This window comes from Phaenicophaeus curvirostris, chromosome 3 (genome assembly GCF_032191515.1).
Source record: "Phaenicophaeus curvirostris isolate KB17595 chromosome 3, BPBGC_Pcur_1.0, whole genome shotgun sequence".
NCBI lineage: Eukaryota > Metazoa > Chordata > Aves > Cuculiformes > Cuculidae > Phaenicophaeus > Phaenicophaeus curvirostris.
In genome coordinates, this window is record NC_091394.1 from 94,036,405 (window position 1) to 94,061,631 (window position 25,227).

The window sequence follows — 25,227 nt, forward strand, 5'->3', positions numbered from 1 at the left end:
TTGGGTGCAGAGAACTGAAAGGGCAATACAGTCTATTCCTTCCTAATCATCCTAATAAGCAACAAACGCATGAGTCTTTAACAGAGATATGTCTTTCTCTGCCATGGCTTAATCATCTCCATAATGGAAGCAGTTTAAAAAGATACTGAACCCTTTAACCAACCGATGACCGCAGAATCCTCTCGTGGCAATCGGCAAGATATTAAAAAAGATGGTCACTTAATTCTTTGAAAAGACAAAAAAACTGCCAAGAAACTTAGGATTTCCTCTCCTGAAAGATAAAAGAAGTGCACGCGCAATACACCTCTTAAAAAAAAAGAAGCATCTCAGTGGATCGTAAGAGGTTGGATCAGAAGACGCTGGATCAGAAGAGGTTGTCAGCCGTCTGGCAGCAATGAAAGGAAGCAAAATAAAACAGAACAAAATCATCAAAACAAATAAAAAGAATAAAATTCATAAACATTCTTCCTCACGATTTCTCTGCTCAAAATTCTAAGTATGCAGTAGGCATGCAGTTTAGTCTTCCACTTTCAAGTAAAAAAATTAAAAGCAGTATAAAAGCAAAAGTCAACATACACTTTAAATATCACAAATTCTGTTTGCTTTATTATTAATAAAAATAAATCTGAAAACTGCTATTAAAAATATTTTCCAGGATTTGGTTTGCTGTACAATATAGTTCCTCTCATTGCACAATTCATGTCAAATAATGGCCTGATCCAAACCTACCGTGACTCAAAATGTTCTTTCCATTATTTACAACAGATTTTGTATCAGGACTTAGTCTCTGGGTGGGTTTCTTGCCTAAAACTCCCTGACTCATGGAACCTTTCACTATTGCTACATCACCAACAACATCAATGTTAATTGCAGCAAATCAAGTCATAGGCACCTGGTAGGGCATAGGTAACCTGGGGGAAGGACTTTATCCACATATTTTAACTTGAAGTCAGGGGATTCCATGGAGTGTAATCCAGAGAGGGTAACAAATATAAATTAATTTGCATCACATCAATCTACATGTGTGAAATTTTTTTAAGTGAAGCCCATGGCTTCACTCAAAAATATCCACAAGCCAAAAAGAAGTGATTAGGTATGCAACACAGTGAACATCTGTTGTGAGCCCACAGTAACCTGTTACTTCAGCTTAGAAGCAGCAAGGACTCTTACTGATTAGTTCTACATCACCAGCAAGTGTCCTTGCTAGCATCTGTTACAGGGGTAGAGGATATTTCATGCACTCTTTATCCAAATCCAGTCAAGGATTGTCACTAAAATCCATAGAAGCTGGGTACCTAAATAACTAAAGGGCCTGTAAGAGGAGACACAGAATACTAATGGAGATAATTACTTAGAATTGTATACGCTCCTTCCCTTAATAAAGCTCCAAGTTCTGTTGGTGCTTCATGTCATAAGACCTAAGCTACAGAAGCTTGCTAATATCACCTTGAATTCATCATGGATCTCTGCCTTTTGTTCATGTTCATTGTTTAATCTGGCTATAAATTAATGCCATGTGGCCTGAAAGAGAGAGAACTGAGCTGTTTGGCAATTAGAAATAGTTCCCAACCTGAAACTTCAGAAAGTCATTTTATATTCTTGCCTCTAAATTAAGGATAATTTTTACACAGAGGTGTTGTGAAGATGAATCACCTAATGTCAGCACAGCATTCTGAATATCAAGTGCTGTGTAACTCCAGCTCAAAGCCATGAGCATGGCTTTCAGCATTTATGAAAGACTAGGCTGTGGCATTAAAGGAACTAAGTACCTTAGCACCTCAGATTGCCTTCAAGGGAAGACAACAGCATTCTGATCCTTGCGTTGTGCCAGACCAACAGCGTGTGTCCCAAAACCCATGGTATCCAAAAGGCAAGGTCTCCATTAATCAGTTTTTCTTTAGATCAAGCCTCAAAGCTCTGATGCTGTTCCCAGAGAAAGCAAAGGGATTTTTATACTTTTTAGTTGAAGCAAGCATAAGTCCATAGCTAACAGCCAAACTTTTTCCCTTATTCTTAGTCTACAACACCTCCTCTCCTTCTCTGTTCTGCCCCGTAAATTTCTGCTTCCTCCTATCAGCAGGGTCATTTTCTTCTTCAGCTAACTTCTTTCCCAGAAGACTCACCAACACTTCTAACTTACAGCCTTGTCAGTGGGCAAACACAGATATTTCTATGCTCACACTTGCAAAGGCACATAAATGGTTTCGCTGCACAGAAAGATAATCAATAAGCAAAGATCATACAGTGGAGAAAATGGAATTTCGAAGATCTTTGGTTTTCTTTCTCAAGCTAGCCCAGGAACTGTTAGAGATCAAGGTGGAAAAATGAAGATTCAGAAAATCACAGAACGTATGGCTGATAAAGTCTTCAAGAGGTTAGCCAGTCCACATTCCACCACAAAGGCAAAAGCAGCTACAACTTATTTCTCAGGGCTGGTTACACTAAGGAAATCTGCTGACACCATCACCCAGCTGAGTAGCTAGAGGTTTCTCGACGCTTTCCCAAAACTGTTTTTAGACTCTGCTGGATATTGCATTTGTACTGCCAGTAAGCCATGCAGTGGGAAGCTGCAGTTCAGCATCAGCCTAAGCTGTATTTTTGTCTGGCTTATCAGTGATTTTTAAAAAGCTTTTGCTAATGTCCCTCTGGCAAGAACGTGCCAGAAAGGGCAAAATCAGTTTTCAAGAACTGTTTCTATGAACATGTAAGCAATGCAGTCACAAAGTCCCTTCTGTGTTAGCAGAACGCTATTTTGGATAGTTATTTGTTGTTCTGTTTGTTGTTGGCTTCGGTTTGTTGTTTTTTTTTTTTAAATTCTCCATGAGACAAAAAAGCATAATAGGAAAAGATCTTACAGAATATTTACGTTATGCAGGGGAACAAAATCCTATGTGCAGTTCTTCTTTCCTCAGTTCGCTGAAGCTGACCTCCTCCTTGCCTTGGAGATACCACCAACAGATACTGCAAGTCTTGATCATCTAGTATTCTCCATTAAAGCTTCAGATGGTGTGAATGAGGAGACTCATTAATTCAGTGTATCTACAAGCATTCGTATCTCCAGTGACTTTTCCTCTCTACCTTCACCTCAGTTTATTAATAACAGAGTGGCTTTAATTTTGTCTGTATTTGTTTGCTTTTTACACATGAGATATGGCCTTAGTGGTCCTAGCAAGTCATGAATGCTGCAGTTAACCAATTAACCAACCAAAACATTGATATCTTTGTTCTTTATGTTTCCTTTGTGACGCCTTGTCTTTTTCCATTCTTTTCTTTCTTTCCATTGCACATTGTCCATCTGCCATGGTTCCCTACTATTCAAAAACCAGGAGCAGACTCAAAATACCAGAGGCTAGTCTTAAAGGAGGAACAATACTGGCAAAATAATTTACATAGGAAAACACTTGCCTCTTTTTCTAACCCAGATTAGAGACATTGCAACACTACCGGTTTGGCATTTTTATACCCATTTTATAGAAGAGTGAAGAGATGCAGAGAGAGGATATGGAGACTTAACTACTATCCTGAAATGGACTTAAGCATGTGTTTGCTTAGTTCATTAATGCAGGTTCAAACTCCCTGTCAGGCCACCATCTGCCAGAAAAATAAATCTCCTGATCTGGAAGCAGACAGTTCATGAGTGTTTATCTACTCAGCAGCCAAACAGCTGGCAACAGGTGGATATTCCATTCACCATTACAGGTATTGTACCACATTCTTGAAAAATAATTTGTCTCTCTACACCAAGATAGTTCAGGCACTGCTTGTAGTAGGTTTGAAACTGAAAACAGAGACCTAAAAGCTAGAAAGACAGACTAGCGATTCACAGCACACACTGTCTTAATTTTGTTCTCCTTACAGTCACTTCTCAGGAAAAATAAATAAATAAATAAAAGTTCTCAATCTGTTTGTTGTTTCAGTTCATTTTAGGGTCACATAAACAGCTTTCAGTTCCTTACATTCTGCACAAGCCTCCAGAAATATGCAGTGTTTACTAGAGCTCAGTAGTGTTAAATCAAGTATGACTATCACCCTTTAAGGCCTAAATGATGGAGCAATATCCATACCAATAACACATTTTGACAATGTTGACACCTGCTCATGTGGAAGCAGTTTACTCCTATAAACCTGTACAAAAGGGCATTAAAACTTAGTAGGAATCCTAGGAATTACCTTTATTTTCCAAAATCTGTGTTTGCATTCATTGTATCCAGCCTCTTGACAAACACTGAAGTGTATTCTACGGTGTATCTCATAAAAGACAAGTAGATGGATAGAAAACTTGGATAAAACACTCCCTACCATCATTTTGGCTATATAACTGGAAATAGATAGGAAATTATACAAGTTAACTCTGAAGTGAGAACAATACTGAAACAAATTCAGCAACTAGTGAGAGAGAAGAACAGTTCACTAATTCTTTTTGATCATCTGAAAACTTTCACAGAATTCAAACACAACGAAAAGTTTGTAAAAGCAGGGTATTTTTCTTCTGTGTTTGAATTTTAAGAGCAGCGTCACTGAATGTTGTAGCATCTGCAGTTTAATTGTTTCGTGCTGGGTCAGTTCAAAAAATAGAAAAATCAAAACAAAACAAACAAAAAACAAAACAAAAAACAACAGTGCACCTGGGGAGCAGAGAAAAAAATGTTGTGTCACAGGTGGAAAGAAATGTTTCATTTTACTTGATCAGTCCTCGCCTCTTTGTTTAGTACTCAGCTTGACAAGGTAGCAACAACCCCTACTGCCCTCTAATAAGAGCCTAATGCCATAGGTTAGAGGAAACGTGAGAGGCGACCAAATGTCAGCGCTTCACCTTGCCCAAGAGGCTCTCAGTCTTTCCTGCTCGTCTCCCAACAGGTCCTGGAAGGATGCCTTTTCCCGGGAAGCATCGAGCGGCGGAGACTGCCGGCTCGGGGGGCGCCCGGCCCCGGCGGAGCGGGGCGCGGCGGGAGCTGTCCCTTCAGCACCACGGCCCTCCCCGTGGGGCTCGGCGGGAGCTGTCCCTTCAGCACCACGGCCCTCCCCGTGGGGCGCGGCGGGAGCTGTCCCTTCAGCACCACGGCCCTCCCCGTGGGGCTCGGCGGGAGCTGTCCCTTCAGCACCACGGCCCGCCCCGCCAGGCGACCAGTGGCCGCGGGCTCGTGGTCGGTGGCCAGCGACAAACGCCTGTGGCTGTATGAAAGCCACAGCGGTTTACATCAACGCAGGGAAGAGGCAATCGCTTCAGACATGAGACATGTTGCTAGCGCGGCAGTATCTAGGAGAACAATTAAGTCAGATGTGAATCGGTCTGCCTTTGCATGCACGCGGCTAGACTTTGTGGCCCGCTGACTCCTGTTTCGCTTCTCTGAAGAGAAGTTTTGTAGAGGCATATGTACCGCTCTAGATTCTGCAACGAAGGTCCCTACTCACTATGCTTTAAAAACCAGCCTGCGACAGTTAGTTAGGTGCACTTTTGCAGGAGCACCTACTGGCTACAGCACGTTTGCTACTGCGTTCACAACTGCAAGTGCCTCTTGAAGTCTGTCTGGAAGGTTTCAGAGGGAGATGGAAATGTATGTGAGAGTGTACACACAGTTAAATTAAAAGGAATCACAAAAGATTAATATGAACATTTAAGATCATTGTCCCATGCAAGAAACATAGAGAAGAAATCTTCTCTTATTTTCCTGAGAACTTAGTACAGAAAGTAATTTTTCCTCCTTTGAACCAAATTATTTTAGGGTAAATAAGCATTTTTTAAAAAAAAATAAATAAAGACACCTCTATATTCACTTTAATAGACTACCAGTAGATCAGGTAACATCACAAAGCCACTTTAGTACTGAAGAGAATATACAGAAAATCGTAGTGCATTTGGCAAGATGCAGATTGTAACTATTAATAAACTTTTGAAAGACAGATCACATATCCTCCTGCAGCAGAGTTTCCCAAATGAGCAATTGTTAAAGAATGTCTGTTCTTCTGCACCATCCTTTATTATCACTCTTCCTTCCAGTGGTTCCCCATTGCTACACACATTTCAAATTTAAACAATTCTGACATCCCAAAGCGCCTCTGCCTACAGTAATGCATGCTATCCTCTGCACGCTGAGGTGCTCCAAGCTTCCTTAACAAATCCCAGTTCTTAACAGGAGAAAACGCTAAAGCTTCTGAAGCAAGTTGTACTTGTTTCCAAGTAAAATATGATCAAAACAGCAAAGTACTGTAAGAACAGCCAATTCTACCTGTCACTGAGGGAGCTTAAGAACGCAGAAAGTATTGCAGCCACGTCTCAGGCAGTAGTACAGAGTACACAGGCATGTGCATGGAAGTCCTGTTGTAACCCAGAAAGGAATGACAGTCCAGTATTCACTTAGCAAAAATAAATGATAAGAGACAGATGGGGGAAGAGAGAATCAGTGACCAAAGGAGGAAGGAGAGTTCTGACATTGCAACGAACAGCAGGAAATCTAAGTCACCAGCCAAAGTGATAGTCTACTTCTGTAACATATTAATATATGCATTTTTAATATATATATTCATATAGTAACAGAAAAGAAGAGATTTTCCCATAGAAGTCTTATCTTTGTAAGGACAAATAGGCTTCAACCTGTCAGAGGGTGATTGAAAGAAAATTTTTTACTTCCCCGGTTACAATGTAGTCAAATACAAATGTAAGTAAACACTGCTCAAAGGGCAGCAGACAGCATGTTCTGCTGAAAACTGTCAGTATCTTCAGGTGGCAATGTGCAAACTTCTTCTAACAAGTAGTAAGCTGGTAAAAAGATTAAGTCCTTCCATATTAATAAGAGCACTAGTCTTTCACGTCCTGTCCAATATAATGCACTATCAAACAGCGACAGAGCTAAACAGGTCTTTTTTGATCTCCCCAGATGTTAAAGGGGAACATCTAAAAGTATTGGGAGAAGAACATTAACAACTGCCTCAGTAAATCCACCTAATGAATATAAAACCAGGAAGAATAAACCTGCTCATCAATCCAAAGCCAGAGTTGTAGCACAGTTCTGTGTGCACTCGGTAGCCTTGACTTATTGTAGTATTTATTTTTACTGCAGGGAAGCAAACTTTATGTGAAACACTCTGCGTAAACTCTGGGAAGCAGAGAAGTACAAAATGACAGCCTGTGGCTCTGTCCACTGACTGTCCCTTGACCATCCTGGGAAATGGCACGCCTGGGAACCTGTGTAGTACAGATGCGACAGCGAGCATCATTTTGCCTGTCTGACCATGTGCCCACAAGAGAGGAGATGCAAACTGTGACCTGTTGGCATATCAGACACCCCAGCTGCAATAAAAACTTCAAGAACATGTTGGGAATGCCCAGGAGAGGCCCAGCAATGGGACCACAGCTGTGGGACGCCCCACCACAGCCCTTGCCATTGCCAAAACAAAGTTCGCGAAAGCAGGGCTACACTTGGCCACATCACGGGCTTTCCCAGCTGATCCACTTCCCATGCCCTCACCATTTTCATCCTCATTCAACTGTCTTTTGCCTAAGTTTCCACCACGTCTCTAGAGCAAAGGTACGAGGAATGTGGCAACAGGGCTTTTGTCTTCCTGAGGGAAACCCTGGAAGCGTATTGCCCTGCTTCTTCCCCTCTCCCCTTTGCCACCCAAGCCACAGCTCAGTGGTAGCCTCCTGGTCTGTGCCAATGCCCCACCAGGCCAGCCCCACACCTCTCCAGTCCCACACAGGGACAGAGGCTCCATCTCCAGGGGAAGAGCTGTGGGACAACACCAAGTCCAACAAGTGCCCGTGTAGAGCGGTAAATTGCATAACATGAGAGGGAAGCCAAAAAACTCATCCAGCACTTAACCCTTCACATGCCATGCCCCCCACCACCACCACTCCCTTCCTCCCAACCAGGAGGGCTTTTGACCCAGACCCAGCCCTGACCCCTCAAGGCCCTCCCCGAGGTGAGACGCTCACCGATGGTCGTGATGACCGTGATGGCAAAGTAGAAGGAGCCGGCGAATTTCCACTGGACGCCGGCCCGGTGCGGCTCAGACTGCATGATCACCAACTCCAGCTGCCGGTAGTCCTCGCTGGTGATGTTGTACTTTCCTTTGAGCCGGATCTCCTCGGCTTTGAGTTTTTCCTCCTCCCGCATCTCGTTGTCGGACTCCAGGGCATCAAAGACGGCGGCCCCGACCAGCAGGTAGGTGAACGTGCAGATGATGAGGGACAGGGTCCGCACGTTCTGCCTCTTCATGGCCGCCAGCAAGGGGCGAGTGAGGGGACCATGTCCCCCCCTGGTCGCCCGGGGATCCGACGAGCCGCAGCAGCCGCAGCAGGGGGGCAGCTGCCGGGGGGGCTGGCGGCGGGGCAGCTCGTTCTGCGGCGGCGGCCGCTCTCCGCCCGCCTGCTCGGGCTCCTGGGAAGAGGAGAGGCACAGGAGGCTGCTGGAGCGCCGGGACCAGGTGCCCTGGAGCCGGGAAACTCTGCGCAGGACCTGCCCAAACCAAGCCGTCCCAGTGCGCAGGGCCATCCAGGGCACCCCCGCTCCTCCCCAGCGCCGAGGCCAGGAGCAGGGGGTCCCCGCCGCGAAAAGGGGGCGCACCGCCCAGGGGCCGGGGTCCCGCGGCGGCGGCGGGGATGGGAAGGGTCCCCCGCAGCCCTGGCGGGGCGCGGAGGGGAGGCGGAGGCCGCCGCCGTCCCAAGTTTCTTCAGGCGGCGCGGCGGGAGCGTGGGAAAACGGGCGGCGGCAGCGCTCCCATTCGCACGGGGCGGGGGGGGGGGGGGTGCTCCTGCCGCCGGGGACCCGACCCGACCAGGTCGCCTTCGGGACGGCCTGGGAGCTTTTATTCCTTCCGCCGAGGCGCGGAGGAGAGCGGGGCTGCTGCAGGTGGCAGCGGAGCGGCGTCCGGTGCGGCGGCGGCGGCGGCGGAGACAGGCGGCGGGCGGGGAGTTGGGGGCAGCATCCCCGGGAGCCGAGCCGGCGCCGGGTCCCTGGCGGCGGGGGAAGCCGGTGCCGAGCGGCGGGAGAAACGCGGAGCCGCCCCGGTCGCCGGGATGGGCAGGGAAGGAGGCGCCCGCCGGTCGCGGAGCACCTGCCCGGGACGGCGGCGGGAGCTGCCTCCGGGCTCGGGAAGCCGGGAGGAGCCGGTGGTGGGGAAAAAAAAAAGCCGTCGGCTTCCCCGGGAGAGAGAGAGAGAACGGGGAGGGGCGGACACAAAGCCAGAGACGAGGAGATTTTTTTTAAAAAAAAAAAAAAAAAAAGATAAAGGGGAAAAAGAAAAAAAAAAAAAGCTACTTTCGCGGCTGCTCCCCCGGCGCTCGGGGCTGGGGCTGCTTTATTTAGGATGCTTTTAGAACAAAGCCGTTAAGAAAAAGAGCAACCGTCCTCCTCCTCCTCCTCCTCCTTCTCCCAGGCTCTTGACATCATCTCGGGGAAAAGCGAGCCCGCGCCCCTCTGCCATCGCGTGTGTGCGTGTCCGTGTCCGCGTGCGTGTGAGCGCGTGTGTAAGTGTGTGTGTGCGTGTGAGCGTGTGTGCCCGCTCCGGCGCCGGCACGGGAGGCGGGCGCTGCCCCTGCCCGCCGCGGGGACCGCCTTAACCCCGTCGGCGCCGCCGCCCTGCCAGCCACCAGCGGCGGCGCGGCCCCCGGCGCGGCTCTTTCACGCCTCCCCCCGCGCTCGGCCACGCCCCGGCGGCCGAGGGGGCCGGGAGGGGGCGGCGGGGCGGGCCGAGAGCTGCCTGAGCGCGGAGACCCCGCCCCGAGCCGCGCGGCGGGCAGGGGAGCGGGACGGGGAGGCTCGGGGCTGGGGGCCGCCCCGCACAGCGCAGCCCCGCACGGCCGCCGCACCCGAGCCGCGCGCTGCACGAGCACCGCGCATCGCAGCCAGGGCGCAGCACCACGGATACGCGCAGCGCGGCCACCGCGCCAGAGACACATGCTGCACAGGCACCGCACAGCACAGGCACCGCACGGCGGATACACGCGGCGCGGGCACCGCTCCTGAGCCGCACACGGCACAGGCACCGCGCATCACAGCCACAGCACAGCCACCTCACCACGGATACACGCAGCGCAGCCCCACACAGCAAAGCCACCGCACCGCGGATACACGCAGCACAGCTACCGCACCTTAGCCGCACACTGCACAGGCTCCGCGCATCACAGCCACAGCACAGCCACCGCACCACGGATACACACAGCGCAGCTCCGCACAGCCCAGCCCCGCACAGCACAGCCACCGCACCAGAGCCACATGCTGCACAGGCACCGCACAGCACAGCCACCGCACTACGGATACACGCATCACAGCCACAGCACAGCCACCGCACCGCGGATACACGCATCACAGCCACAACACAGCCACCGCACCGCGGATACACACAGCCCAGCCCCGCACAGCACAGCCACCGCACCAGAGCCACATGCTGCTCAGGCACCGCACAGCACAGCCCCGCACAGCACAGCCACCGCGCCGCGGATACACGCAGCACAGCTACCGCACAGCGCAGTCCCCGCACCCGAGCCACCTGCTACACAGCCACCGTGCACCACAGCCACAGCACAGCCACATGCTACACAGGCACCACACAGCATAGCCAGCACACCACGGATACGCACAGCACAGTCCCACACGGCACAGCCACCACACCAGAGCCACAGGCAGCACAGGCATCGCACCACAGATGCACACACAGCACAGCCACTGCACCTGAGCCGCATGTTGCACGGCCACCATGCACCACAGCCACTGCACCAGGGATGCACACACAGCACAGCAACCGCAGCAGAGCCTCGCGCTGCACAGGCACCACACACCACAGCCAGCACGCCACAGATCCACATGCAGCACAGCTCCACACACCACGCCGCATGCACCACAGCCACCACACCACTTGCACCACAACTACCACACCACAGATACACACACACCACAGCTTCACCCAGTATACCACAGCTTCACGTGCACCACAGCCTCCACACCATGCCACACACCTCACCACAGCCATACGCACCACAGCCATACACACCACAGCCATACGCAGTGCAGCCACCACACCACAGCTCTACCCACCAGAGCTACACACACCGTGGTTGCACATATACACACACAGCTCCACACAGCACAGTTCCAGACACGAGTTCCACACATGCAGCACCCCCACCCCCCGCCAGCTCTGCACCCACCCACTCGGCCCCACAAAACAGCTCCACACACGCCACAGCTTCACACACAACACATCCACTGTGCAACAGGCACCACACCACAGCTCCACCATGCACCACAGCCACCACACCAGTTCCCCACACCACAGCCCTACACGGCACAGCCACCACACCACAGCTCCGCATACACCATAGCTCCACACAGACCACATCTCCACATACGCACTCTCAGCCTTGCACACCACAGCTCTACATACCCCACAGCTCAACACACACTAGCGTTCCATACATCACAGCTCCACACACACTAGCACTCCATACACCACAGCTTCACACACCACAGCTTCACAAACCACAGCCAGCATACCACATCCACCACACCATGCCACACACCACAGACATACACACCACAGCCACCACCCTGCAGCTCTACACACACCAGAGCTCCACCACACCACAGACTTCACACACATCTGCTCACCACCATGGACCACTGCTCCACACACCACAGCCACCACGTATCTCCACACACACCTCATCCACCACACCATGCCACACACCACAACCAGACACACACGCACCACAGCTCCACACACAACCCATCCACTGTGCAACAGGCACCACACCACAGCTCCACACAAACCACAGCCACCACACACCAGTTACACACACCCACTCAGCTCCACACACTGTAGCTCCACGCAACAGTTACACACACACCACAGCTCCACGTAGACCCCCTCAACCCCACACACGGCAGTCACACACCCCACAGCAACACACAGCACTGCCTACACACACTCACACACGCAGCCCCACGCACCACAGCTTCACATCATGCCCCCCACACTCCGCAGCCCCGCACACCACAGCTCCACTCACACAGCCCTGCACCCACACTGCTCCAACGCACCACAGCTCCACACCTTTCCTCTCTATAGCCACACACATACCCCAAATCTCCATTCAAACACACATCACCACCACCACCTCCCCAGCTCCACACCCCATGCACCACAGCGTGCCACACACAGCACACAGCCCCTTCCCTCCGTTTGGGTCTTTCACAAGTCCTAGTCCTCCAGGGCTCATTACTGCCATCCTCCATCCCTAAAACCAATTTCGTCCCTCTCTCTCCTGACCAAACATTGTCTAAGGCCCTTCCTGAGATACAAGGGACAGCCTGAGAGACTTGGAGTTGTTCAGTCTAGGGAAGAGAAGGCTCCAAGGATAACTTGTAGCAGCTTTCCAGTACTTTAAGTGGGTCTCCAGGAAAGATGAGGAGGGCTCTTTATGGGGGAGTGTAGCGATGGGATAAGGGGTAATGGTTTTAAGATGAAAAAATGGAGATTTAGACTAGGAAGATTTTTTTGTTGTTGATCTTGTGAGGGTGGTGAGGCACTGGAACAGATTGCCCAGGGAAGCAGTGGATGCCCCATCCCTGGAGGTGTCCAAGGCCAGGTTGGATGAGGCTCTGAGCAACCTTATCCAATGGGAGCTGTCTCCTGCAGGGGGGTTGGAACTGGATGATCTTTAAAGTTCCTTCCAGCCCAAACCATTCTATGATTCTGTGAATGGGAACTCAGTGCCTTGCAAATGGATCAAAGTTGCAGGCTGAGAAGGCAGCCTCTGAGACTGAAGCCCTCTTTAAATGCGTACCTCAGGCAGAGCAGACACAAAGCCCTTTGTAAAACTCTTGGACGCAGACAGGAGAAGAAATTAATTTCATTAATTCAGCAAACAAAATTTCAGCCAGCTCAAATTATGCATCACATCACCTAAGCATTACCAGAATCACTATAGCACCACATGGAGCAGGAAGGTCTTGCCTGCTGAAGGAAGCCTGTACATAACAGCAACAGAAGAAGGAGGGGAAAGAAGGAGAAAAGAGGAAATATCTGGTTTCGATCAACTCCTTAAAAATAGAAGTCTGATTACCGTTGCCCATTTCTGATTCCCCAAGGGAGAGCAGCAGCAAAAGAAGAATCTATAAATAGTTTGCAATACAGAGAATCCTATAGCAAAGTTGCTGGGAAAGATCAATAGCATGATTCAAGGAGGGCTCCAAATTACATCTCAGGAGAGGGAGGTGCTGAATGGAATTGATAAATGAGTTGCAAATGCTGTGTGTTGTGTGTATCTAATTAACAGAGGGTGACTGGGATCAATAGCAACGAAGGAGCTGGTCTAAAAATAGCACTCAGGCAGGGATTGCAACCTGCGGGCAGCAGCTTAGATGGAAATGTCCCCTGGAGTAATTAACCTTTAGCTGGAAAGTGGTGGTTAGAGTGGGGTCAAAGCAGAGCCTGTGGGGAGCTGGGAAGGTAGAAGGTCTCTGTGGGACTTCAAGGTACAGAGTAGGGTGACAGTAATGGAGGATACAGGCACAGCCATGAGCTCACAGCCTTTTTCTCATCAGTCTGCACCGTCAATCTGCAGATTGGTATAGTGCTTTCCGGAGAAATATGAGTATTAGCATTTTGCTAAAGATGTGGAACAGGAAACCTTCGTATCTGTGTACTTGCAAAGCTTTCAGCGTTGTTTAGAGAAAAATGATAGTTATTTTTTAAACATTTTTTTTAACATCTACAAGAATTTGGGATTTTCTTCTTTTTTGCTGTCCTTGTTCCTGAGAAAGTATCCACTTCTCTGAGGACCAGTCTTTGCTTATCCAGACTCACCAGCAGAAGTCCATATTTGAACCACAAAGCAAATAATAATGTCCAAAGAGAAGTGTCCTTCAAACCTTCCATCGTCAGCAGAGCTCTCAGGAAAACTTCAGGGAGAACGATTGACATTGGACGAGATGACCTATGGCTCAGCTCATGGGCTCTGCTGGCATGCCAGGCTGAGCTCGCATCACCTGGGTGAGAAGCAAAGACACATACACCAAGGAACTGCAAGTTTGTTGTCAGCCCAAGTACAGGACCGGGACCTAAGGTGTATGGAGTGACTGAAAGAAAAGGAAACTGCAAAAATAAACAATCAAGAAAATACCTCTTTGTAAAGCTGACATGGAAAGGTGGTAAGGAAAGAGTGCATGGCTTTTCTCTCTTTAATACAAATGTGAGTGACTAAAAAGACCTTTCCTCACCAAAAGAGACCTCATTGCTCTCTACAACTACCTAAAAGGAAGTTGTGGAGAGGAGGGAGCTGAACTCTTCTCCCAAGTGACAGGGGACAGGATGAGAGGGAATGGCCTCAAGCTCTGCCAGGGGAGGTTTAGGCTGAACATTAGGAAAAAAAATTTTCACGGAAAGGGTGATTGGGCACTGGAACAGGCTGCCCAGCGAGGTGGTTGAGTCACCTTCCCTGGAGGTGTTTAAAAGACAGATAGATGAGGTGCTGAGAGGCAAGGTTTAGTGTTTGATAGGAATGGTTGGACTCGATGATCTGGTGGGTCTTTTCCAACCTAGTGATTCTATGATTCTATGAAAAGTTTTCTCCATAAGGTTAAAAAAAAGTATTTTACTTAGTTGTAGGCAGAGTTACAGAAGGAGCAAACCTTGTTTAGTCGCCAAAAGGAGGGTTAACTTGAAGTGTCAACACATGTCTTCGGTCCTCTAGATTTAGTCTAACTTGTGAGAGAGCAAGCAGGAAAAGAAGACAGCCCCGAGCTATGTAGTGGATGCCCTAGCTGCTGAAAGCTGTGCTAACCCAAAGTTCAGCCTCTTGATCCACAAAAAGCCAACAGGTGTTACAAGTCTCCATTTTCAAGGTAAGATTGTGTGGGTGCTGTTGTGTTACAGCAGCTCTCTTATTTTAACTTGAGTTCACTCTGCAAGAAAGGTAAAAGCTAGCTGCAAGGCAACTCACTTTTGTGTTGCTTTTGTGGACCTCTCCAGTCACTCCTGTTGACCTGACAGAGCTGCTTCTTGAGAGAGATCTTACGTCTCTCTCCATAATCAAAATCAGAAAGAAAAAGAGCTAACCTGTTTATTTTTTCACACAGGTTTTAAATAAACCATTTTATTTCTCTTGAAACAATGACATAAAAATGGTCAGAACAGCAGTTCTGGTTCAGGGCCAAGGTTCATTTAGCCCAAGAGTCTCTCTTCAACACAAGCTGTAGCAGAGGGGGAGAAATGCAAACAGAACAAGTATGTGTGATTCTTTTTCAGCTTCTTAAATACTCTCCCAACCTCAGACTATTTTAATTTAGGTGATTTTCTGAGCCTCAGTTAGTTGCTCTGTGTAATAACCCATGATGATTCTACTTCCCAAGCACTTGTCCTCTCTCTTCCCAAATCCAGTCAAGATTTTTGCACCCTCATAAAAAATCCTCATCCTCCCTTAAGCAGGAGTTCAACAGATCTGTTATTCAGAGCAGGAATAGTACTCTCTTTTGTTTGTTCAGACCAGGTTTACTTCTATGGTCCCCAGCCCCTGTGCTGGAAGAGAGAGAAAACTGCACTTTCTCCATGCACCTTATGATTTGATAGAAACTCTGTGCAGCAGCATAACATGACAGATCTAGGTGGCTTCCCTATCTGTCTACCACGGCAGTAATAGTAAAAGGCTCCATGTGTACAAGTGAGCAAGGTAGAAGCGTAGCCCTGGCTCCCTTTGCCCTATAAAATGTCTCTGGCCCTTTGGGGGATTTCTTTGAATCACTACAACAAAAGTACTATGTGACACACACACAAAAGTGCCTTGTCTTCTCCAGAGGTGCTCATCCTAAGAAAGTGGGAGATAGTTATCAACACCTGATGAGTGATGAAATTTGCTATGGATGTTCTTTTCAGTGACAACAGGCAATTATTCATGGAAGGTGGCCACCCACAAGGGGTGGTTGTTGCCATGCTGTTTACACGAGAGAAGATCTCTAGTAATCGCAACACCCAGCAAGATCAGCAGTGCATAAGAAAACACAGCAATTTCAAATATTAAGGATATCTTGCCAGAGGTCTCCCATAAAAATTCCCTGCAAGTCTACAAAACTCGTTCATGAAATGATCTGAGCATAGATGAAGCCTGTCCTTCATAATGCAGCTGCAGCAATGAGGTAAACACTGCAATTTTAAGAACTGGGAAGTAGTTCAATTTAAAAATGCCATGCCTGACTCGAAGTCTATCATAGCCATAACTATTAGCTGTAGTGGCCTTTGGATCAGGCTGTTATCAAGAATGCAAAGATTATTAAGGCAATCAGAGTTAAAGACTGGTTTGTAAGGAGTCACACTTCCTTTTACTTTCACAAGCACTTTTCATGTCCTTTTCTTCTGCGCATTTGCACAGTCACTGAAGTGCTTGTGGACCATGGGCTTACTTGACTGTGAGAGGAAGCTGAGCGTGGGCTACTAGGTGAGTGCACCTGTGTCCTTAGAGCAGTAGCTTGGGGAAATGATGGAGGAGGGAACCCTCCTTGTGCAGCTCTCATTTTATTCTTTGTACCTTTTCCCCATTGATGTTCAAAGCAGTGCAACCTCTCTTGGATACACTCAGGCAGATCTAAAATAATTCTATAGTGCTCCCTTCCTCAAGCGGTGTTTATGAACTGGAGACTGCTACTTCAGTTTTTGCCTCCATCCACCCTGTGCCTGCAACATGACAGTCCTCTTGAAAGTAATCAGCAGTGACAGAAAACATGCATGAAGAGTCTCATTTACTGCGGGAGAGGGTGCTTGTGTGAAGCAAGTTCACATGTGGGAGAAAAAAAAAAAAAAAAACAGGATCTGATCTACACTTCATATTTTTCCCACAGTCATTTCTTTTTACAGGGAATTCACTAATATTAAATCAACCTAGGTGGCAAGAATGTGAGCATCTGGTCCAACCTGAATAGTCTTTTCTGTTCTATTTTTATCGTCATGTATCATTTTTATTCTGCAGAGCTTCTCCGTGGCAGGAAGGGTGAGTTCAATTCTCAGTATACAAGCCAAAGGTCTCTTCCAGAACTGCTGTGAAGGATTTAGAAGATGTTTCATTCGAGCACAGAATTTATATATAGGCACAAAGCTTTCATTAAACATGAGCATCTAAGGGGACAACATCAGTCATTGAAGGTAATGTATGAACGTCTTGTAGGCACACTATAGAGGAACAGGCTGCCTTGGAGAAATAAATACAGCAAAGGTGTTGATTATTGATGCATTTGTTTCTGAACTGATTCCATCTAAGTTGCCTGAGCCACTATGACTTCCCGATCTGTTTGTAAATGACCAAATTCTCACAGTGTGACTTTTGTGTTTACTGCAGCTGATGCCTCAATGGAATATTTAGATGACTATCTTGCATACCAGAACTGAAACTGAATAAGTCTTCAAGGAGAACCCTGGCAAAGTAGAAAAGGAGAACCCTGTACTGGTACAACCTCTTCCACCATCACCAAAGGTAACTGAGCTGCAAATACCTAGAGTGCTGGGACAGACAATGTCTTCCCATAGCAATCAATAATGCAATTTGATGCAGCAACTTCTGAATGAATTTGTTGAAGTGTGCATTTTGTTAAAATTACCACTGAAAAAGGAAATTGTGTAGGGGGCTTCCTGGCTAGGCTCTGGAGCATGTCTAAGAGAAGAGCAACAAAGCTGGTGAAGGGCCTGGAGAACAAGTCTTACAAGGAGCGGCTGAGGGACATGGGGTTGTTTAGCCTGAAGAGGAGGGTGAGTGAGACCTTATTGTTCTCTACAACTACCTGAAAGGAGGTTGTAGACAGGAGGGAGCTGGCCTCTTCTCCCAAGTGACAGGGGACAGGACAAGAGGGAATGGCCTCAAGCTCCACTAGGGGAGTTCAGGCTGCATTTCAGAAAAAGAATTTTCACAGAAAGGGTCATTGGGCACTGAAACAGGCTGCCCAGGGAGGTGGTTGAGTCACCATCCCTGTAGGTATTTAAAAGATGAGTGGATGAGGTGCTCAGGGGCATGGTTTAGTGTTTGATAGGAACGGTTGGACTTGATGATCCTGGAGGTCTTTTCCAACCTAGTGATTCTGTGATTCTGTCAATAGTTACTGATGGGATGCCACTGTAAAGGGAAACCAGGGGCTATCAGGAAGATTTACTGTGGAATAGTCTCCAAAAGAAAATAATCCATATTGCTTGGAATATTTAAAATAAGGGTGAGTACTTTACTGGCTTCTCTGTATTGACTGCTTGAGCAGAAGGACCTAGTTTTTAACTCCTTTGATCCTAATTCTATATTTTATCCTATTTGAGGACATATGAATGCATTCACCCTTCAGATACCTCTGTAATTTTCAGAGTGTATTTTGTTCTAACATATTTTTCTGTCCTCCATTCCCATCTTTTATGACCTGACCACCTCCCAGTAATGGAAAAACTTTTTCTGACCATCATTTTCCTTCTGTATGTACCATTTTTCCAAGTAGGGAACAGAGATATTTACCAAAGTCGTAGAGAAAGCCTGTGGCAGGTGGGATATCCAGGTGTAGCCTTAATCTAGTTCTTTCACAAGGACAGATGTCCTGTGGGGTGTCCCCACTGACTCCACTTGCATCTCTTGTAAACCAGTCTCAGTGCCCCAGGACCTCAGCACTCCAGTTGTGGGTCAGCTTTGGGGCCTATCTAGGACACACTAGGGCCAAGCAAGCCAATCTGTTGCAGAGCAGGTGGAAGAACAGCATCTTCTGTCTTCTCCACAGACATGCTGTAAGTGTCAGCTTTATCTCACCAAAATTAGGCAGTGGCTGGGCTAACTAGTGATTAAGAAATTGATGCTAAATATTGTTATCACTGTATCTGACTGTGTTGAAATGGAAGGAAGAGTGTAGCAGTAGCTTAAAGCCCATCTAATTCAATTACATTTAGCTGTGCCAGAGTCTCTTACAGCTATTTTCCAAAATAAATTCCAACCTGTGTATACACACAAGGCTAAACTGTTTCTTTGAAAGGAAGATTATAGTTTTACTTGTAGAGATCAAGCAGGATATATACTCCAGTGAAAACCTTTCCTGAGAAACTCAAGGGAGTCAAGGCAAAGGCAGTACCATCTCATGGAGAGATTTTCCCACCACCTCATATTATCACTTATTTTGAAACTGGAGGAGGGAGGGAAAATGAACCTTTAATAACTGCCCAGCTCTAAAATCAATTTCAGTGCTCAAGAGAGCTTGTAAACACACAATATGCTTTAAAAGGGATTGATGCTGAGGAAAGTGAGGTGCACATTTTCCTGCTGTTGAAGTCAAATAAGGCTTTTAAATAGCTCACATTTTCAAGGGTGCGTAAGAGGCTACAGTATTAACAGCCTTCCTCTGACTGAAGACAAGGGATTTGATTCTCAGCTCTGTTACACACATTTAAATCAGGAATAACCCACTGAGAATTGACCTGATGTACATTTGTTATGAGAAACGAATAGGACAAAGACTTATATAAAAAAAATTCTAACAAGGAAATAAATTATGATGATTTACACTTTTGGGCCAGGAGTTGAGAGTCCTTTTAAAACCACAATTGATTGATGAAGCCTCACAACATGCCTGTGATTCAGTAAGTACTATACTCAGTTTGCAGATTGTTGCTCCGAAGCACAGCATTGTTATATGGTTATAAGCCCAACAAATGAATCAGTGGCAGAGCTTGAACCAAATGCAGGTTGCCATACCCCAGCTATCGTACTGCAGTGCTTTGGGACAGCATTTCTTCCTTGTGGTTGCCCAGTACAGGCCAGTTTGAATGCCTGAACAAGGTTGTAGTAATGCCTACATACAGTGAGAACTTCTACAATTTTATCTTTATCTCCAGGTTGAACAACCCCAGGTCCCTCAGCCTGTCCTTGTATGGGAAGTGCTCCAGCCCTCTGATCATCTTTGTAGCCCTCCTCTGGAGCCATTCCAACAGTTCCATATTCTTCTTATGTTAAGGATTCCAGAACTAGACACAATATTCCAGGTGGTGTCTCAAAAGAGCGGAACAGAGGGGCAGAATTACTTCCCTCGATGGGCTGCTCACGCTTCTTTTGTTGCAGCCCAGGATATGGTTGGCCTGGGCTGTGAGCGCATGTTGCTGGCTCATGTCAAGCTTCTCATCAACCAGCACCCCAAAGTCCTTCTCCACAGGGCTGCTCTCAATCACATCATCCCCCATCTTGTATTGAAACCATTGATTGCCCCAATCCACGTATAGGACCTTGCACTTGGCTTTGTTGAAGCTCATAAGATATACACAGCCCCACTTTTCCAGCTTGTCCAGGTCCTTCTGGATGACATCCCATCCTTCCGGTGTGGCAGCTGCACCACTCAGCTTGGTGTCATCTGCAAACTTGCTGAGGGTGCACTCAATCTCACTGTCTATATCATTGATGAAGCTATTAAACAGCACTGGTCCCAGTACGGACCCCTGAAGGACACCACTTGTCACTTCTCCATCTGGACTTCGAGCCATTGACCACTACTCTCTGAATACGAATGCACAAAAAAAGTGGAGATCATGACTATGAGAGTGATGGTGTTCATGCAGGGGATCTAACCTAGATGGGGAAAAAAAGAAACTTGGAAAGAAGGGGACTGAGGAAGGAAGTGGACAGAGAAATTAGGAGCTGAGAATGAGGGGCTAGTATGGAGTTGGTTGGTGCAACCTGCCATTTGGCATTGAACAGCAAAAAAATGCAGTCAGAACTGCAGAAAATGTTTGTCAGTGTCCACTTAAGCTGTGTCTGCAGCTTTTCCAGCTGTCTGGAGACTCTGGCTGAATACTTTTGGCATTTTTTCTTGAAGGCAACTAAGTAGAGGAGGGAGCAGATAGCACGCGCAGTTTAGTTTCCCCAGGGAGTGCAGATAGTCTGTCATGCAGAGTTCAAAACCTAGAGGACTCGAGTATGACAAGTTGTGTTCAGTGAAGTTACCATTGTGCCGGCAAAATAAAGTGGGCCCTCAGACCCAAACTGTGTCTCCAACAGGCATTGTGCCTTGAAGATTTCTGAGCACATCTCTTGCTAAGGCTTTTTTCTTGCATGGATGCAAAACAGTAGAAAATTACTTGTGCTTGCATGTCAAGATGATGATGTGAAGAAAAAGAGAGCCAAGGCTCTACCGACTTGTCATTTTCTGATCCCATCCTCCCTGAGTGCAGCTGGAGAAAACTTGTGTGTGCTGATAGGTGAGGGGCATTAACCCTAATGCACCTCCCAAACAACTCTTTTCTTCATTCTCTTGAAAAGACTGCTTGGAACACACAGTTCAGGAAGGAAATTTGCTGCTTAAATAGACTTTCCCCAGGATTAAATTTCTGTCTATAGCAGATGCATTTCTCTACTGCTAAACTATAGTGGCAAAGCATCTTTGCAAGTATCCACAGACTCCCTCCTGCAAAGCAGAGCTTTGACAAGCTCAGTAGATTTTCCCATCAGCAAAGCAAGCTGTCTGATTGCAGCACACAGCGTTCATCGTATAACTGCACTGCTTTTAGGACTTGGTGCCAGCATAGCTAGACAATCACGGTTCACACCTCCTCACACCCCCAGGCAATGTTGCTCAGGCAGCAAAAAGCTTGTGGTTAGCATTGGCCTAGTAGCATGGCTGGAGCTGGCCCCGGTTCTACAGCATGTATGCTCAAGGAGCTGCTGAGACTTTCCTCACTGAACCTGCTCTAAAGCCACATTAAATAATGGGCAAGAGTTACAGGTCAAAAGCCTATGAGAAAATGGTGTTTCTGACCTGCTAAGTCAGGCAAAGGAGATGGTTGGGACTTTCTGGTTTTCCATGAAGATCATGTCTTGACAGGGGTGATAATTTTTGGTGGATTGGGAAGTCCCGTCGGGCAGCTTGGAAGGTCCTGAGTAGGCCTGTTTGGGGCAGATTGAAAAAGCAGAAATCTGAGCTCTGAATATGAAGTTGCTTGATAGCGTCATAAAACCACTTACTATCAATCTCACCCTCTTAGCAACTGTATGAACAGCAGGGCATATGATTGAATGTTTTTCATATAAACATTGTGAAATAAACTACAATCCATTTCCTCTTGCCGGCTTCCTTCACTGGTAAATGCTAGGTGTGCAAGATAAGACAGGGGCTGAGATCCACTCCAGATCACAGCATCTCCTGCATTTCAGATACACGTAGAGCTGCCTTTCCATAGCTACACAAGGACTGAATTCATCACACTTTCCAGCACACTGCTAAGTAAAACAGAAGACTGATATACTAATAGTTGAGGCTTCTTATAGCAGCCTCATCTGTTATCACATCCCCCGCCATCGTCCAACTTCTACTCCCACCTCGCAGTTACCCTGGCCCTCGTGCTCTGTTTATCTTGTTCTTCCTCTCCTGACTTTATGCATTTTTCCATGCATCTCATTTTCCTGGATTCAGTTTACTTGCTGACCTTCATACCACCAGCTCATTCAAGTTCTTTGTAAAAATCACTTCTGCCACAACACAAGCCAAAAGCTCCAGATACCCTTCATGGGATGCCACCATAGATCTGTGTTCCTGGCCCTGCACAGAGTGACTGTAAGGCATGGTGCAACTCTCTGCACTCCTCCAGGCCTCAGTTTCTTCGCATATGGGAAGAAGAACCTGTAATTGATGCCCACCCAAACCTCAGTCATAGCAGATACTTGATTCTCTGTGTGCCTTGAGGTCTAGTAGATAAAAGCCTGAGTTTGGTGGAGATGCATGATTTCACTGGGAGATTGCATGAGCAGAGACTGAGAATGTATGAAAAGACATTTAGGATTTAGCTGAAAGCATCTATTATGAATATGTCAAATATTTTCATATTTCAGAATATGAAACCTGTCCTAGCACAGCATTTGCGGTTAAGGAATGGGACAGGAGCTTGAGGCCTGACCTGGAGCTGAGTCTGAGGAACCTAGGGAGAGAGGGAGAATTTAATTCTATGTAAGATCATTATTAACTGACACACTGTCATGATATTTTAGAAGAAAAGAGAGGGGATGATTACAGAGGGAGAACAGGAGCCACAAAACAGCACTTTCATTTTTCAAAACCTTCCCATAGCTTGGCAGAGCAAATGACAACAGAAGTCAAACCAGCATTTTCCAGTTTTCCATTCTTTATTTCCCCACGATTCTTCTCTGGAACTGCAATTAGGATATTTATTTCCCTGTCTTGTACTTTTTCAGCACAGAATGTCAAATGTTTTAGTAGCAGATGCATAGCTCTTATCTCCATATAAATATAAGTGCATCCTTCTGCAGGACTAGACACAGGTATTTGTGATGCTCATACTGACCATTACTCTATTATCTAAATGCCTTACGTTAATGGATTTCTGCTTGCATCATTTGAGTGAGGAGAAATTCAGTGCTGAATTACTACCCTCATCTTAGAGACAGAGAAATGTGTCTTATAGAAATTACAGCACTGACTGGGAGCACACAGGAGATCTGTGCAGAGCAGAAACTTCAGTCAAAAGCAAAGCAGACATGAAGGCTATAAATAAGAGACAAATTTGCCTTCCTATATACCTCTCTCTAGTACCTATGGGGACCAGATTTCTCTAGCCAGGCCCACACAAATGAGATTTCAAACCACTCAAAGCCATACTGAAATTTTTAGCTGACAGAAACTGGAAAATGCACAGCTTCAAAGCTGCCAACAATATCGATTTACACCTGCTGATATTTTAGCCCAATCCATTCACTTCATCCAATTACACAGATGATAAACCACTAAAATTGTCAGATATTATATATCTTTAATATAAGATCAAAGCAGACTTCCAGACTGTATGATCTTAGGGAATTTCTCTCTACTGGATTGGTAAGAACAAAAAATTTTAATGTGAGGCAAAGATTCCCTTTTGACAGTACTGCTACTAAATTTACTAGGAACAAGGAATTTCCTTTGTGAGGAAACATGACTCTTGTGAGATACCTCTTATGAAAAGAAATTCCTCCAGCTCTGTATTTTCATCTGATACCATTCAGGATCTCCTGGTGAGGTTACTGATTCCCCAGAGCCATGTAAAGTCTGGCTAGGGAATGACAGTCCCGGGCCCCAGCTATTAAGGTCATTTTTACCTCTCAGCTCTTGGGAAAAGGTATTGACAAAGCTCACTGCAATTATACAAGTCATAGATTGTCTTCTTGATGAAGGCAAAAATTTCTTCCAACAAAATCTTGGAAAATCTGCCTCTGGAATGAGGTACATGAAACAGGAGTTCATAACCTTCAAATGTGGCCATCCTTCCCACAACACCATGTCCATCCAAATGCTAAATGAACACCAAATAGTGATTGAGTAACATCTCTCCAAAGTCAAAACCATACACTAGTATTTTGGCTTCCAGTGACACCAATGATAAAATTCTCATTTATTTCAGCAGTGCCACTTCACTTAGTGGATTTAGATTATTCAAGTCCACACACAGTCAATGTCTAAAACTAAAGTAGAATTCAACTTGCGTAGAAGATGCCAGAATGTTTTCCAATTGCAATGCTTTGGTAATTCTGTTCTCCTTCTGGTGTCGAAGGGTTTATGTAATTCCATTTTTCTTTCTCTGTTAGAAATCTGTTTTCTGTTAACATTGTTGTTAGCCTGTTGTAGTTGTTAGCCCCTTGCAATGAAAGTTTTGCGTTATTTATTAAAAAAAGGACAGTCCGTGTGTCTGCTTCTCTTTCTGTGGGAATTTGATCAAATTTAGCTTTACAAATGCAGAAATAATTCCACTCAGAAGAGAATCCAGAGATATTATTTTGCATGTGATATCCAGTGCTTTCTTTCAGAACTGCAGGAAATTGAGGCTCTGTTTTCCTGCACTGAGCCTCTTCCTCCTTAACTAAAGAAGCACATGAAACCTTTTCACAAAATTTCTCATCTTCTCCCTGCCTGAAGGTTTTTTCAGCCATCTCTGGCTCCAGGTCATGTCCTTCTAGTGTCTTGTCAGCTTTCAGACTGTCTCACCTTTTCATTCCTATTTTCCTTCACACTTGCTCATTACCTCTCCCCTTCATTCTCAGCAATCTAGTCCCTGGTTTAGGTAAATGTCACCTATTCTCTTTACTGGCATGAAAAGATATTTTAACATTTATGCTCTTGCTTTGCCTCAACTCATAATTAAAATGATCAAATTAGCTATTTCATTAAAGTCAATGGCCAGACTGCTAACAGAACCCCTCTTTAAGTATAATTTAACATCAACGTACAGTGCAATGAAGGTGCCCTTAACATATGC

General features: G+C 46.4%; 3 protein-coding genes across 3 annotated transcripts in view; 2 read left to right on the forward strand and 1 right to left on the reverse strand.

Annotated features, from left to right (window-relative positions):
• Positions 1-8,538, reverse strand: part of KCNK9 (potassium two pore domain channel subfamily K member 9) — an 83,307-nt gene extending 74,769 nt beyond the window's left edge. Inside the window, exon 1 of the mRNA XM_069853143.1 lies at positions 7,934-8,538. Coding sequence (XP_069709244.1) covers positions 7,934-8,492 — 559 coding nt within the window. The 5' untranslated portion in view covers positions 8,493-8,538. The remainder of the gene's footprint in view (positions 1-7,933) is intronic.
• A 61-nt stretch (positions 8,539-8,599) lies between these two features.
• LOC138718685 (myristoylated alanine-rich C-kinase substrate-like) lies at positions 8,600-10,095 on the forward strand. Its single transcript, XM_069853185.1, has 2 exons — positions 8,600-9,112; positions 9,376-10,095. Exons 1-2 carry the CDS (start codon positions 8,600-8,602, stop codon positions 10,093-10,095), a joined length of 1,233 nt encoding a protein of 410 aa, XP_069709286.1.
• A 119-nt stretch (positions 10,096-10,214) lies between these two features.
• LOC138718686 (mucin-6-like) lies at positions 10,215-12,239 on the forward strand. Its single transcript, XM_069853187.1, has one exon. The coding sequence runs from the start codon at positions 10,215-10,217 to the stop codon at positions 12,237-12,239; it is 2,025 nt and encodes a 674-aa protein (XP_069709288.1).
• Positions 12,240-25,227: the final 12,988 nt, after the last annotated feature.